General features: G+C 42.7%; 4 protein-coding genes across 5 annotated transcripts; 1 reads left to right on the forward strand and 3 right to left on the reverse strand.

Annotated features, from left to right (window-relative positions):
- Positions 1-61: 61 nt before the first annotated feature.
- On the reverse strand, positions 62-2,031 carry LOC121623250 (chemokine-like receptor 1). Its single transcript, XM_041960468.1, has 2 exons — positions 1,834-2,031; positions 62-1,701 (listed from the first exon to the last, which is right to left on the reverse strand). Exon 2 carries the CDS (start codon positions 1,685-1,687, stop codon positions 677-679), a length of 1,011 nt encoding a protein of 336 aa, XP_041816402.1. The 5' UTR covers positions 1,688-1,701; positions 1,834-2,031; the 3' UTR covers positions 62-676.
- A 2,210-nt stretch (positions 2,032-4,241) lies between these two features.
- Positions 4,242-7,176, forward strand: LOC121623084 (iron-sulfur cluster assembly scaffold protein IscU-like). The gene is made up of 5 exons (XM_041960225.1): positions 4,242-4,394; positions 5,670-5,783; positions 6,155-6,265; positions 6,391-6,469; positions 6,561-7,176. The coding sequence occupies exons 1-5, from the start codon at positions 4,293-4,295 to the stop codon at positions 6,650-6,652; spliced, it is 498 nt and encodes a 165-aa protein (XP_041816159.1). The 5' UTR covers positions 4,242-4,292; the 3' UTR covers positions 6,653-7,176.
- An 84-nt stretch (positions 7,177-7,260) lies between these two features.
- Positions 7,261-10,560, reverse strand: tmem119b (transmembrane protein 119b). The gene is made up of 2 exons (XM_041960762.1): positions 10,448-10,560; positions 7,261-8,787 (listed from the first exon to the last, which is right to left on the reverse strand). Exon 2 carries the CDS (start codon positions 8,769-8,771, stop codon positions 7,926-7,928), a length of 846 nt encoding a protein of 281 aa, XP_041816696.1. The 5' UTR covers positions 8,772-8,787; positions 10,448-10,560; the 3' UTR covers positions 7,261-7,925.
- Positions 10,561-11,541: 981 nt separating this feature from the next.
- LOC121623191 (cell wall protein DAN4-like) lies at positions 11,542-15,111 on the reverse strand. Of its 2 annotated transcripts, none has more exons than XM_041960388.1 (3): positions 14,779-15,111; positions 14,463-14,577; positions 11,542-13,966 (listed from the first exon to the last, which is right to left on the reverse strand). In XM_041960388.1, the coding sequence occupies exon 3, from the start codon at positions 13,949-13,951 to the stop codon at positions 12,494-12,496; it is 1,458 nt and encodes a 485-aa protein (XP_041816322.1). In that variant the 5' UTR covers positions 13,952-13,966; positions 14,463-14,577; positions 14,779-15,111; the 3' UTR covers positions 11,542-12,493. The 2 variants fall into 2 exon arrangements, with proteins under 2 accessions (XP_041816322.1, XP_041816323.1); XM_041960389.1 differs by having other exon boundaries at positions 14,463-14,580.
- Positions 15,112-15,192: the final 81 nt, after the last annotated feature.

Genomic DNA, 15,192 nt, shown 5'->3' on the forward strand with positions numbered 1-15,192 from the left:
TTTCACATTCCACTTTGTCATTTTGTACATTGTTGATATAGAAATATTAATAAGAGCAGGTTTAATGTGTTTTATTAACTTAAAAAATAACAGTATTCTGCAACAACACTGCTTGCTAGTGGGGCTACATTAAATCAAAGGGATGTCTAAAAGTTATAGAACTTTGCAGAAGAAAGTTATAACAACATCAGAACCATTCATTTTGTTTACTGTCCTGTAGAAATGTTAAATATGCATCATTTTCTAAACAAAGATTGGAATGTAGGTATGTTTTTCAAGAACATTTAATAGAGGCTACATAGTCACGTCACTTTTAGTTCACAGTTATCGCAACCCAATTGTATTATATTGGAAATTCAATTCAATCCAATCAATTTTATTCAATTCAAAATACTTAAATCATCAAGCAAGAATCACTGGCCAGTTCATAGCAAACAACATAGTTCAAATGACATGTGAGCATTATGTCATGCAAATTTGATACTGTGTTCAGAATTTCTGAGGTTTTATCATCATGATAAATAAATCATTGATACCAACAATTATATACAGTATAGTTAGTGTGTGTACCCTACTTTACACATCCAAGCTTAATGTCAATGTCATCCAGTTCTATAATCACGCGCTGATCCCTGAAGTACTCCTCATCACCAATTACAAAGGTTTCGACTGGATTTTAGATAACTTCCATTGACTTAGACCTTGAGTGATTCAGACCACCTGTCCGAAAATCCTCCGCCATTGCCTCCTCTATTCCTGATGTCAAAGAACGCTTTAGGATTTGTTTAAAGTCATTACCAACAAACACCAGGAGAGCTGGGGATATGAAGCAGTTTCCTGCAGCCAGGGTGGTCCCCACCCTCAGGCCAGTTCGAAGCACTTCCAGGCTGTGGTTCTTAAAGTCCAACTCTAAGAGAACAAAGCTATGATAAGGGACCCAGCAGAAGAAAAATGACAAGATGAGTGCTGCCATGACTTTGTAAGGCTTTGTTGACTTGAGGGTCAAACTTCTTAGCTTCACACCAATCACGGAGCAACAGAACACAATTATTAGGAAAGGAATCAGGAACCCGCAGATGAATCGAGTCAGTGCCACAGCCTTGTGCATTTGATGGCCCATGTAACTGGTGTAGCACTGAGTGACTGAGCCGTGGACTGTGACCTGTCTGAAGATCAGCGAGGGCAACGTTAGGAGTGCAGAAAGGAGCCACATGAGGACAACAACTGCAGATGCTTTTCGCACTGTCCGGTGGTTATGTGACCACACAGGAAATGAAATCATTATACAGCGATCAGTGCTGATCAGGACAAACAGAAACACACTGCTGTACATGTTGAGAAACAGGGCGGAGGAGGTGAGCTTGCACAAGACCAGTCCGAAGGGCCAGTGTGAGGTGATCGTGTAGAATATATCCAGAGGCAAAACGACACAGAACAAAAGGTCTGAAATGGCCAGACTCATGTACCAGGTGGTGATGACTGTCCTTTTCATTTTACGTCCACAGATCCAGATCACTACTGAATTTCCTGCAAGTCCGAAAACAGATATAATGATATTGACAGCCACCAGAACAGGAGGCAAAGGAGTCTGAGGGGTACTGAAATCCAGTGTTCCATTTGTGGTGAAGTTGCTCTCAGTTTCATTGTCTGGAGTATAATCGTCATATTCTACATAATCCAAATCCATGGTGGTTACTATTCCTGAAATATAGAGCACAGTGCATTTCTTTAAAACCCACACACACATACAAACACAGATGATTCTAGAAGTTCACAATTTTTTTTGTGAAAAAATATCTTAGCTTGTTACATAAATTGTCCATAAGTACTCACCTTATGTCTGACAGGGAGTCGATCAACTGCCTTCCTCCTGAGTTCCTTGTAAATGGATACAACTTCTCACTTCTGTTTCCTGGGCAGCGGAACTGACGAGCGTGACAAACACATCAGAATTGATATGCCACACAACAGATGACAGTCTGCCTACCTCTCACTCACCAAAAACATATGTTTGTGGGTGAGCTTTAAGAGAGCTGACTTGGTCACAGAGGTTAAAATCACTGAAAAACTACTGTTTTCTGATGCTTTTAGGTGGACACATCAAGTCTTACAACATCCTGTAAATAAACTGTCTCACAAAGGAGATCCCCTTCAAATAACCACACATCAAGACAAAACCACCAGCTCACATTTCTAAACCAAGGGTGTGACTACAGACCATTTTACCAGAACTGCAGTGTTTGCAGAAACTCGGGTCAAGAGTGATTTCCAGTTGCAATACTTGTTGTAACTCAGAGGGAGTCATCAACCAGTTACTTTATTTTAGACTGTAGGGCTGTATTGAAAAAGTTAAAATGTCAAAGATTGAAGAACATCATACACTCCTTCAAAAAACCTTGTAACCTTATTTACTGTACACTTTACATTCTAATTACTTCAGTTTATCATACTCATTTACGTTGCCTATTAAGTTGTATAGCATACTGTGGTAAATTATATATATTACATGCATAGTCTTGTAGAAAGCCAAACAATGAAGAGGAAGTTCAGGTCCACGTTTTGCTTGTTCAGCCTGTGATTATTTCCACATGCTTGAAACAGCTTCTGTATTTAGAATGGTTATATTATTATATATATTGTTACATCCTGTGTGGATATAAACTGTAAATATGGCATGTTTACAGTAAGATTTTATCACCATCATGTCACAAGCCATGAGGCAGTACTAGTATTCTTTGTCTCTTAAGGTTTTCAGTCATCCAGGTGTAGGAATTTGTAACAGGAGCTTTATTGACTGTGTACAGAGTGAACAGTGAATCTTCTTTCTTTCAGGAGGCCCAGAGTTCCTACCATTCCTTATTAAATAAATGCCTGCGTGCTCAGATTCTGCTACTTTATTAAGCAACTTTTCACTCTGAATGTTTCATTTCCTGTTTTGCAATGACGTTGTTGTGGGGACAGTTCCCTAAAAACATCACTGTTACGTTACAGAAAAAAAAAGATGGGTAAATTATTTTCAAAGAATAATCAGCCAACTAAGCCAATTAACCAACAATCTGTGTGATCCAGCCAAGCATCTATTTTCTTTAAAGGCAGTCAGTTCTACCATTTCCCTTTAAAGACCCCATCCTGACTTTCATTTATTTCATATGAAGAAGTATTCAGATCATTTGCTGAGGTAAAAGTTCAAAAAACACAATTTACAAAACACTTAAGTGCATTCATAGTTTGATTTAAATAAAGGATTGTTACCACTGGAATTGGTGGCAAAATTAAAAGTATTCATTTTGTGGAACGGTCCCTTATACATTGTTATCAGAATGTACTTAGTAGTATACGTAGAACAATTTTAGGTACTTTTACTTTACCCAAATATTTCTGTTTAATACTTCTTTAATTTATCTGAAACCAGAAACCTTGCAGAGTGAAATTTTAGGTTATTTTATGTCAAGAGGTATTTGCATGAAGAATTAGAAACTACTTGCTCTAAGACAAATAAATATTCATCCATTATTCATTTTTTTATCTTGATCCTCATTCTTCATACATGTTGACTGTGGACCAATTGGATGTTTTTGCCAGCTGACCTTGTTGATGTGCAACTTTGAATGCAGATGTTATAACAGTAACTGAGCATTTTCACATTGTAGTATTGCTGCTTTTACGTAAGTAAAGAGTCAAAGGGTCTCAGCGCTTCTTCCATCAGCAGTAGTGTAATTTCTAACAATGCACCATATTTAAAAAGTAATATACCTGCTTACTCTGACAAGTAGCTATAGCTATCAATTGAATGCAGTCAAGTTAAAAAGTACAGTTGCCTCTAGAATGTTTTGCAGTAGAGGTAAAATACTCATGGAAACTACAAGTAGCCATCCTCAATCTTGAGTTTGCTTAAACATCTTATTAGGATGGATAATGTCTACCAATAAAAGTCGTTGTAATAAAACATGTAAATTAAAGATTACTTGATTGACAGAAAAATAACAATAATAACAAGCAAAAATAAGCGCTCACTCGCAATGTTTTCAATATGTTTCTCCGTAGAAAAATATTAATAGTTGCATCTTTTCTTGAAATAAAATGTTGGTTTTTTATTGGATTAATGAGTATTCACCGTGAATGTACTGTATTATGAAAATAAATGTAATCTTCACTTCCGCTGGTTTACCTCAAAGTGCACATGCGCAGATGTGATCAGGTTGGCGCCGCCCTCTGCCAGTGACGCGTTGGTCGGTACTTGGGGCTCGAGCTGCTCTCCTATTTGAAACTGCGCCATTCGCGTGTCTGTTAACATGGCGGGTACAGTGGCGAACAAGTGTCTCAGTCCTTTGGCTTTTATCACCAGGAGGCTCTCTGCTCCGGAGTTCATCACCCAGTGCTGCTACCACAAGAAGGTAAAACACCTTGTCTGCCACAGCTTTGCTGGACGAGGCTGTGTCTTAGTGTGATAGCTGCTGTTTGGTTAATGTTTACAAATATTATCTTAAAGTAAATAAGAGTAGCTTTATCAAGAGTAGCTAACAGTGGTTACAGGGCTCAGGTAATTAAACTAGATGAAGCTGGTTAACCACAAGAAGCTAGTTTATACATGGTTGACTGCACAAATACCTTACATCAGTCTGCTTTCATATGGGTTAGCTACATATCGCAAACCCAGGGGAGTGACAGAAGGAGATAAATACGCCCATATGTGAGGCCAGCACGTTAAATAACATTAGCTAACATTAGATATTTGTTTAATGCTAACTTGTAAAGTGAAGACCAGAATAACGTCACTAATCTGTCCCCCAGCTGGCCACTGCCACAGCTTTAATGCTTGAATCACATCCGATTAATAAGCTTGCAGGGTTGGTGAAGGAGCACAGTGTGCTAGAAACCTGTAAGTGTACTGTAACACCTGTGGAAGAATTGTATTTTCACGGAGGATGCAGCATCTTTCAGCCGTCTAACACAGCAGCCCAATGCAGATGTTCCGTCTGAGCGTCAACAACTGATGCAACATGGGGACACAAAGCTGTGGCGATCTGAATCAAAGATGCATTTAAGTAAAATTGGTTTTATGTTGGTAAACAGTTTGACCGATTTAAATTAAATACACCTTTTACTCAAAGGTAAAAGGTGTTTCGGCTGTGAAGCAGTGTAACCGTGGGCTGTTAACTGGTGAGCATCCAGTTATGTGTCTTTTGTTTTGAAGATATACACCAAAAAGTTCCTTAAAAACCTGTAAGATCATAAAGAAATTTTTAACTACATTTATTATCTGCCAAGTTTATGTCACATGTAATTTTATGTATTAAATGTTGTCCCTTTTAGGACATGCATTGTAATTGTGATATAAGCTCAGCTTCGTATTGTTTTGGTCAGAATGACTCAGCAACTCCGCGAGGGGGGGGGCAGGATGCAGTAGCTGATATACTTGACAATGAAATCCGGTCCTAATCTGGTTATTTCTATGTCCCTTACGTAATGGTGAAAACCTGTAGTTGTATAACGGTGATGGTCAGGACTTATAGACATTCCTTTTCTTATGATAGGAGAATGCATAAAGCCTCCCAGGATGATATTATTGTTTCATTTCATCACATTTATTTCATTATTGTGGAATGATCTCAACAACGTGCCTAAACCCACTTTGCTAACACAGTGCTTGCTTTCTCTTCTGTCTGAAGGTGGTGGATCATTATGAGAATCCAAGAAATGTGGGCACACTGGACAAACACTCCAAGAATGTCGGGACCGGCCTGGTGGGCGCTCCAGCCTGTGGAGATGTAATGAAGCTCCAGGTGTGTTTGTCACAAGACACTGATAGATTACACCCTTTTGTACATGCACAGAGCTATTAAACCTAAATTATGTTAACACAGTTAAAAGCATCACACTCAGAACCGTTTACCACCTAGATGGTGCCAAATCTTTAATGTTTTAGTTTAGCATTGCTATAAAGCATTTCCCCTGTTATTTTTCGGGGAAAACACAGTGTGCAATTTGCTAGAACAGTAGGAGGAACAGTTATTTTAATCCACTGGTTGAAAAAAATAAAGGCCACTTACAATGTTTTTTTATTGTATCGTTACCATAGACTTGTAAAACTAATGTTAGAGTGCATTGCCCCTTTGGCATTTCAGTAAAACTTTAAAAGCTCTCATTTTGACAGATTGAGGTGGATGACCAGGGGAAGATTGTGGATGCCAGGTTCAAAACATTTGGCTGTGGCTCTGCTATTGCCTCCAGCTCCTTGGCCACCGAGTGGGTGAAGGGCAAATCTGTGAGTGTACACGCGAAGCACATAACACTCCTGTAGCTGCCTCTTATTTATTCTGCTCTGCTCATGTCTGCTCATCGACTGGAAAGGTTTTTGTGGTTACTGGACCTGTGTGCTTATCTTCCCAGGTGGACGAGGCTTTGATGATAAAGAACACCGACATTGCCAAAGAGCTTTGTCTTCCACCTGTTAAACTTCACTGCTCAAGTAAGTTTTCAGTTTATTTTCCTAACGATGTTCTTCTTTTCCAAACTGCCCCGCACGTATGTATATTTAACCTGCATTTGTTCCTCCTCAGTGCTTGCAGAGGACGCTATCAAGGCTGCCCTGGCTGACTATCGCCTCAAGCAACAGGATGACCAGCAGGAGGCAGTCAGGGCCAGCAATTAAAGAGCACTCTCACTCTGAGCTGGGTGCCACTGTTTGCTTCCTGCTGCCAAGAAGAGAAGTAGCAGTAGTCCAGCATCACCACCTCACTTTCCTGCAGTATTGATGAGGCACACCTAATAATGTTGTTGACTTGTACACCATCGTCAACCCTCGGTAGCAGTGTTACACTGGGTTTTCTGTATTAGTCTGTGGTCCTCTAACCCTCTATACTGTACCTTTGTAGCCTGTCACGTAAACGCACAATGTAAGCACTATTTGGGATGTTGGTACAGAGCTGAGCCTTACTTTTGAGATTGTGTTCCATTTTAAGATTTTGTGACGAGTATTGATTTTGAATGATGTGGTGGAGATATTCATTAAAGCGAACAGCAAAGTATCCCAACTGCACCCCCAAGCACTGACCTTTTGATATGCAAGTAAGCAAAGTGGCTTGAAACAATGAAAGGGTCCACTGGTTTTAAGTGTAATTTATGGTTATATAGTCATGCTTCCTTAACTGTCTGCAATAAAAGTATGATGAATCATATTCTGTTTTGAGTGCAGTTTATTACTCTGAGCAGCCTGAATATTAGACATTTTTCTACACATTTCAGACATTCTGACCTGTCATAAACAGAAGAGCACAGAGGTCTAACTGTTTTAATTAATGATGACTCCATGTGAAACATTTCAGTGATCTACTTGCACTCTCATGTTTGTGGAACTGGATCACATCAAATGAAGCGCAGTGCCAGAAATGCTGTGCACACCTGTGCACTTCTGCTGGAATGTTTAATCTGTATCTGCCATGAAAAACATCTGTAATTGAGGAGATCTGAAAATCTGAACTTTCTGTATGTAAACCACAACTTTTGTCAGGAACTGGTTTGCTTGACTAATCTTCAATATTCAAACACTGATCTGTAAAACATCACCATTCAGTGTTTTACACAGAGGTTTGAAGTATTTGGGACCACAATGTGAACTAAAGTGTCTCTTATGCAGGAATATTTAGGGAGTTAGACAAACACACAAAGTGAGATATCCTTCAATAGCTTTTGTACCAGATGTTAATGATGTTCATTATAATGTGGTATGAATGATAAATCCAGTCTGAATAAAGCCACAGGCTGCTGCAAGTATCTTCCCTGCACTGAATAGAAATATTGCAAAAAACCCTCAACTGAATTAAGGCACATTTTCTGCATTTCCCTTTTACTAAACATTTGCAAAGGTCTCCTGGACAAATTGCCAGTCCCAGATTCAAAGCGCTAGAAAACTATGCTCAGAACAGTCAGAAGGCCGTTTTCTCTCCTGCGATCAGCTGAAGAGTAGCAGAATCATTGTGAATATGCAGAGAGGAGGGCCGAAGGCTCCTGCCAGTCAGAGGCTCCTGTGAATCATCTTCCTCCTGATGAGGCTGCTCTGGAGGATTCGGCTCAGGGCTGCCTGCTGCTGCAGCTGCTTCACTGTCAGAAAGCTCACACAGCTCCTTATCCTCTGGGAGACTTGGTAACTGCTGGTCCAGGATGCTGTCATCTGGTTTAGAGCTGTCCTCGGGACTGTGGTCTGCTACTTTCTGACTGGGGTCACCTCCCTCTGCAGACTCAACACATTTATTTGGTGTGCGCAGGCTCTTGGCAGCCCTCATGATGTCTGCCTGGAGCTGCTTGTGAGAGTCCACTGGCTCACTTTGCTGCTCAGGTGCAGGTTTCTCTGGTACTTCATTAAAGGGTTTAGCACCTCCAGTTTTGTCCCTGTGGTCCACATACATTTTCGAGGGGAAGGAGGAAGGGTAGTAGGCATTAACTTTGCGCCTGCGGCTCATGAAAATTGCTCCACAGATAATAAGGAGGACAAGAAGGATAAAAGAGCCTGCAACTAGGATAAGGAGCATGTTCTCCTCCAGAAAGTTCACGACTTGACTCAGAAAGTCCGTTTCCATATGTGTGGGGCCAACAGGTGTGGTTTGGTACTCAGAGGAGCTGTTGCTGGTGGGCAGAGAGGAAGTGAAGTTACTGAGCTCTTCCTCGTCTGTGCTTCCCTCTAGAGAACTGTCAAAAGGTAGAGGTGTGGCCAAGCTGCCGCTGATGCAAAACACAACGCACAGACCGGTCAGATGAAGGGCCATCGGGAGCATCGTTTCCCCTCAGGATCTGTAAATAACAATAAACGTCAGTGCCTGAAATGTCAGCGCCATACGTGAGGACAGCGTGCACCTCTCATGTATTGCCATCACCTTTGCGCTCACAGAGCCGAGCATCTGTTTCTCTGACAAATAAATACCTGGTCATGTTTGGAAAACTCAGAGGGTTGTTTAATACTCTTTTCCAGAATCCTCAAAGACTCAGATGGTAGAATAAGATGCTTCATTTGTGCATGAAATAGGTTTTATTATCAAAAACCAGAGAACAATCCAATCCAATCGCTGCTCGGACGCGAGAAGACCTAGTGTTTGAAATATGTTGGCATGTTAATTATTTAACAATTTAGCTGCTATAATAAAAGCTTTTTAACATTTCCTCCCTTGATCTACACACTTTCCTAGTTGGAGTGCCTGAGTTGCCCTCTGGTTCTTGAAATACCCCATTTTTCAACAGCACCTGACACTGTTTTTTATTTACATTGTATTACATATCGCAACAAGTCATCTCTTTTCCAGGTTATTATCAGCGATTTGTGTCTATACATTGTACTGTTTTATATTCTTTATGTTTAATATAGTCGTAACTTGGAAACAGTTTAAAACACATTTTGGACAGAAGACAGAGGGTGTTTTTGAAAGAGCCTCTGGTCTGTGCAGAACTGATGCTTAGCTCTGTAACTTGAATGTAATGCTAATACATTCTGGGCCCAGTAACAGAATATGAAAACAAAAATGTCATCATTGTGTGCATATTTCTGGAGCATATCAGCTGAGTTTCTGCATATCAATGTAATTTGCATGAGCAATGAGCAGATCCCTGGAATAATCAATCATTCGCCACAAAGTTAAATATATTGGCTTTGTTCCAGCTTGGCCTGAACGTCTTACTTTTTCAGATAAACAGAGCCTATTAAAACAGATGCTGTACAGTATAAGAAAATAGAGTGAAAAATGTTGAGTACAGGCATATTTGACCACTTACTCTTGTGGTATTGGAGCGGCTTTCTTAAGAAGGACACCACTAGGGAGTAAATGGGAAAGTATGTTTTTTTCCAAACTGTGTGAAGCGAACTTTTAAACGCCGCTTTTCTTTGCTCTGCTTATTTATCTGGATCACAATCAGCTCTCTCAGTCTGTCTGTGTGTCAACTGGCAGCAGCTCCTGCACTTTCATCCTTATTCCGCTCCATCTGTGTGCAAGCTGGGCCACATGCAGCCCTGCTCTCATCTGGAAAAGGGGGGGGTGGGAGTTTTTTTTTTTTCTTCAGAATTAGTCACACACTCACCCCAAACCAAATATACATGGCCACACATGTGTATACGATCAGACACCATAAACATAAGCACATAAGGTGGTCTTACGCACACACACATACACACATGGAATGAATCTTCATTCTGCAAATTTTAACAATTTTGTTTGCCGGCAAAGTGAAAAAAAGAAGTATGACCTAGATTCGGTCTTTGTTCCACTTTAAACTGAAACTCCTCACTGGTCATGTTTTTGCTGTCTGAGGCTGGATGCTGCCCTGAAGGCATCACAGTGCTGTCACATCAGCCACTTTAAACTGACATGTGGGCTCACATGATGTCAAGAAACCCCCCATGCCTCTTGCTAATGCACTTTGAGGAAAAAGAAAACAATCTGAAATGACAAAACCTTTAACTCACCATCCAGTGTGGCAGAAGAGGAGTCTCTGTTTGAATTGCCTCTGATGGAGGATGAGAGAAACCAGCCTGGAAAAAGTGAACTGAGAGAGCGCAGCAAGAAGTAGCAAATGCTCTGTGAGCCACGCCACTTATGCAGTTTCAGATTTCAGGCTGGAGGTTTGTCTGGATAGTGCAAAAAAAAAAAAAGAAAAAAAAAGAGATGTCGTTCACCATGAGGACAAATCCCTCCTTCTGCCTCTGTGAACAGTGTTCACCTCCCCCTTCAGTTTCCCCGAGAGTGTCTGGGCTCTGTGGCCTGCACACAGATTGTTCTTGTTATGTAGGAGTTTATAATGTGGTGTGGGGGCAGGGTCCCTCACTCTCCTGTGCGGCCAACTGGACACGGCTGGCGGGATGAAAAAATCACTTTATGACTACAAAAGCATCGTGAACAAATCCTCAAACATCCTCATCAGTGGCACGTGTTGTCTTTTAATGTGTTTCTCCCTGATTCCTGCAGAAGGAGCCCCTGATTGACAGCCTGACCCTCCCTGTAACCTCAGCCTCTGACTCTAATGACTAACAGCAGGCCTGACAGAGCCAGAGAGCAGCTTGTAAGACTGACCAGATGATGCAGGAAGAGGTTAATGTTTCCTGTGGGGACAAAACACCCGTAACAGCCAGGACAAGGGAGATTTTTCTCCACAGGCGAGCCATTAAACTCACACGGTGACCACTTTAGGAAGACAGTGTGAGTGTGTATGAGCGAGCCTACAAGTGGTTGTATGTGTGTGTGTGTGTGTGTGTGAATGCATTTCTGGCAAGTCTGCTGAGTCTGTGAGTCTGTGATCAGTGGCGACGTGTCTAGCTTTATATGGTCAGAGATGAGGTCCCGCATCCACCAGGTTTACACGTCAGCTCTGTTGATAGTCACCAGTGTCTGTTTTGGTTGCACATTGCTGAGTGTGAAAAAAAAAGAAGTTGAAGAAGAAGAAGAAGAAGAAAACCTGACTTCATGGCCCTGATAAGCATTCAGGGCTCTGTTTTCTTTTTTCAGGAAGGGAAGTGAATATGAAACCCAGACCAGCGTAGAAGAAAAGCCCTTTATAAAGCCTTTCATAAACAAGGGAACTGTCTAAGTCCACTGAGCGATCAGTTTTATTATGACTTTTAACCATTTAAAGACACATAACAAGAACTCCTTCGTCTCCTGAGCTCTTATGTTAAACAGCACAAAGTTTATCTGAATGACTCAAAACATGTTCTCATTTTAAATGTCAGGGTCAATACAGCTAGAGAAACCTTTGCTTTACAGGTCTGTAAGGTCTAAGCGTTTTCCCATCATTTCCTTAGAGGGTGTTCATTAAATACACAATGTGTTCAGCTGCTAAATTACCAGATAATCAATTCCAATTCAGTGCTGAGCTACTGCAGCCAACACAAAATCACATGGTTCTTTCCAGAAATGATTAGACAGCAACAGACCTGTACAACAAAGCATTCGTTTAATAAATTATCACAATAAAGAAACTCCATCTCTACACCAACACCCACTTAAAAAGGGTCACATCAAGTTTACACTTCATCAAATTACAGCATTCATACAATTAAGCCTCAGTGCTGCCAGAATAGCGCTTGTAAACTGTGCAGCGTCTGTGAAGAACAGTAATCCCTTGACAAAACGAGGCTTCCTGTCCCCCCGTCGCTAAGTGAAACACCATCAGGGCTCAGCTCAGGATGTTTCAAAAAAAGAAATCTTTGATCACTCTCCCGACCCGGGCTTAAAGTCTCCGGCGGAGGGCAAGTGTAAAGTTATGCAAAAAAATCTTGGCTCTTGCCTAAAATACACATTTGATGACCCGAGCTTACCAACTGCAAATGGCAGATACGGTTCAAGGGACATGAACAGGCAGCGTGTGTGTGTGGTTTCTTTTCCTTCGCAAGAATAGGGCGTGCAGCGAAGCCGAACCGCAGACATCAAAAGGGAAGTACGAGTTTATTCAAACAGCAACTGTTTCCACATCACTGACATCAGACAGATCAGTCCAATCTGAGGTCTGATGATGTCTAAACAGAACGTTCATTTTCTGGAAGGAAGCTGCTGAGAGTGAGGTTATCTCCACCCTCCTCGTCGCTGTCTCCACCGCCATGCATCACCAGCACTCCGTTAGTCACTGGGCTGCGTTGTCTCGAGTAGGTGTAAATCCTCTCCGGCAGCAGGGCAGAGATGCACATCATCTCTGTGGCCGGCTGGGGTTTCACCTTGTACTTCCTTGCTGAAAGTTTGGTGCAGAGGATGATGGTAGAAACCATGAAGATGGTGGCCAACCCAGCCAGGGAGGCGATGGCGATGAGGCAGTGTTTCACCACGCCCCGGGTGGAGCAGGGTTGGACATCACCGCTGGGGGGGCTCTTTGAGACTTCACGCGGCGTTGCTGCAGTTGCCGGAGTTGATTTGGCCGTTGGGATCGGCAACCTCTTGGGCACATGAGGGATGAAGATTCCTGTGGGACTGGTGGAGATGGGGGTGGTGTTGGCAGGATCAGTTGAGGACGAGATAGCAGGAGGCTCGGCGGTAGACCTCGACCCTCCTGGGTCAGTAAACCCCAACGTGGAGATGCGGATTGTTGGAACAGAAGCGTGCTGAGACATAGCTGAATGTTGAGTGCTGGTGGCGGACGTCTCACTCGTTGTGACAGGCGAAGCTGTGGGGTCGAACACAAGTGCTGCCTCAGAGGTGGAGTTCGCCGTCACTGCGGACGCAGGAGAAGCTGAGGGACTGCTGAGGTTCTCGATGAAGGCTGAAGTCTGAGTAGGATGAGCGGGGGAGGCGGCGGAAGATAATTTGGACGTAGCTTCAGGCTGAGTGGTGGACGTAGGCCGCGACGGAGACTCTGTTGTTAAAGATGCTGCAGAGGTTGTTGCATTAGAGGTGGTGGCTGATTGCTGATGGAACTGACCCTCTGCAGGCTGAGTGGTGGACGTAGGCCACGACGAAGACTCTGTTGTTAAAGATGCTGCAGAGGTTGTTGCATTAGAGGTGGTGGCTGACTGCTGATGGAACTGACCCTCAGCGGGTGTTGCTGTTCCTGAGATCGTCATGCTGTTGGAAGGTCTTGCTTCACCTGCTGCTGTGGTCACTGCTGTGGCCGTGTGAAGCAGCCGTGGACCTGCAGTCGCTGCTGCAGCGTTCGTGGCCACCAAAGCAGTCATGCTGTCATATGAGCTGTCACTGCTATGAGTGACGGCCCCCTCCTCTGTTTCCACTGCGGGTGGAACAGTGGTCTGAGCTGTTGCAGAAACACTCGCTTTTGCAGGTTTGTGAGTTGGATACCAGGCCCCAGGCTGCGTCCCCGCTTCATTATGAGCTACATGTGCACTGATCGGCGGCTCGGACGTCTCGCTGGGTCCAGCGGTTGAGTTCATGCTGGGGTCTGGGATGGGAGTGCCCATGGACTCCACAGAAAACAAAACAAACGTTCCCCATAGCAGAGCCAGATACATCTTCACGCTGAGCGGCAACATTGTTGTTCAAAAGACCTGAGATGAGAGAAAAGATACAAATTCACAGGTTGCAATGTGAAACTATTAGATGTTGTCGTCAAAAGACACACACACAGGGAGAAATCAGCGTGTCATGTGTCTGCAAGTGACAGCTTATGATGAAATGGTCATGCTTCTTTCGCCACACCCACTGTAGCATTTTTACAGCAGGAAAAAAGAGAACTACTGGATGTTCGAGTAAATCTGAAGCTTTCTTAAAGGCAGTCTGTACAAGCAGAATCCACATTTTCTAACATGAGAAAGCTATAAAACTGCAGCAAAGGATTCAGAGTTAGACAGGAAGTAAGCAACGCAGATCAACCAAACTCCTTTTTGAGAAAAATCCTAATGGTAAATACCATTTTTAGAGAGCAGGAAGCAAACTTTATCCAACATTATTGCATAAAATCAAACAGCAGGCCCGCAGACCAGCAACATTCAACCAGAACAGGGATTTGAAATGCGCCCTCAGAGACACCTGTCAGCATCTTACCTTGCTTGTGCAGAGCTGACGGATGTGAGCGCAAATATCTGGTACACGTTGACTTCAGCTCATTTCAGCCTTTCTGGGACGACATCCTCCGAGCGCTGACATGCTGGGTGTAGCACTGCTTGATAGCAGAAACAGGAAATGTTCACACTTTAAAAAAACAACAACACAGCACTACATAACATTTTCAGAAGGGAGATACAGACTTCCCTTAGAAACGACAGCTTTAGTTTAGCATCAGTGAGGAAGTAAAATTCATTAGAAGCTTGTTTTCATTTAAAGATCTTTCATCTGCTGGTTGGCAGAAGATGAGTCTTACCTTTCTGATGGGAAGCCGAGGAGAGCTCAGGTGCTGCTGAACTTCGCTCTGCGTGTCCTGATGCTCTGACTACTAATACATAAGAAGCAGCAGGAAATGCTCAGTTCTGCAACCAGGTCTTTCTCACATGTTCACTTCTGATCACACTTCTGTCTAAGATTTGAACAACTCGGGCACTTCAAGGCACTGATGGTAGACCACAGTGACAGTGCATCAGCTGCAGGAGGACATTAATCCATGAGATCAATCACGTCCATGGGGTGAATTTGTGGCGGCATGATGTCTGATTTGGAGCCCTGGCTTCAAGATATGAAACTTGGACTGCCACATTTGTACCCCTGTGAGGAAACTGAAATGTTCTTCTAGTGTGGAAATCATAACTGCCACTTCCTGTGCTGCTGAATCATACAGAGA

This window comes from Chelmon rostratus, chromosome 19, assembly GCF_017976325.1.
Source record: "Chelmon rostratus isolate fCheRos1 chromosome 19, fCheRos1.pri, whole genome shotgun sequence".
Taxonomy (NCBI): Eukaryota; Metazoa; Chordata; class Actinopteri; order Chaetodontiformes; family Chaetodontidae; genus Chelmon; species Chelmon rostratus.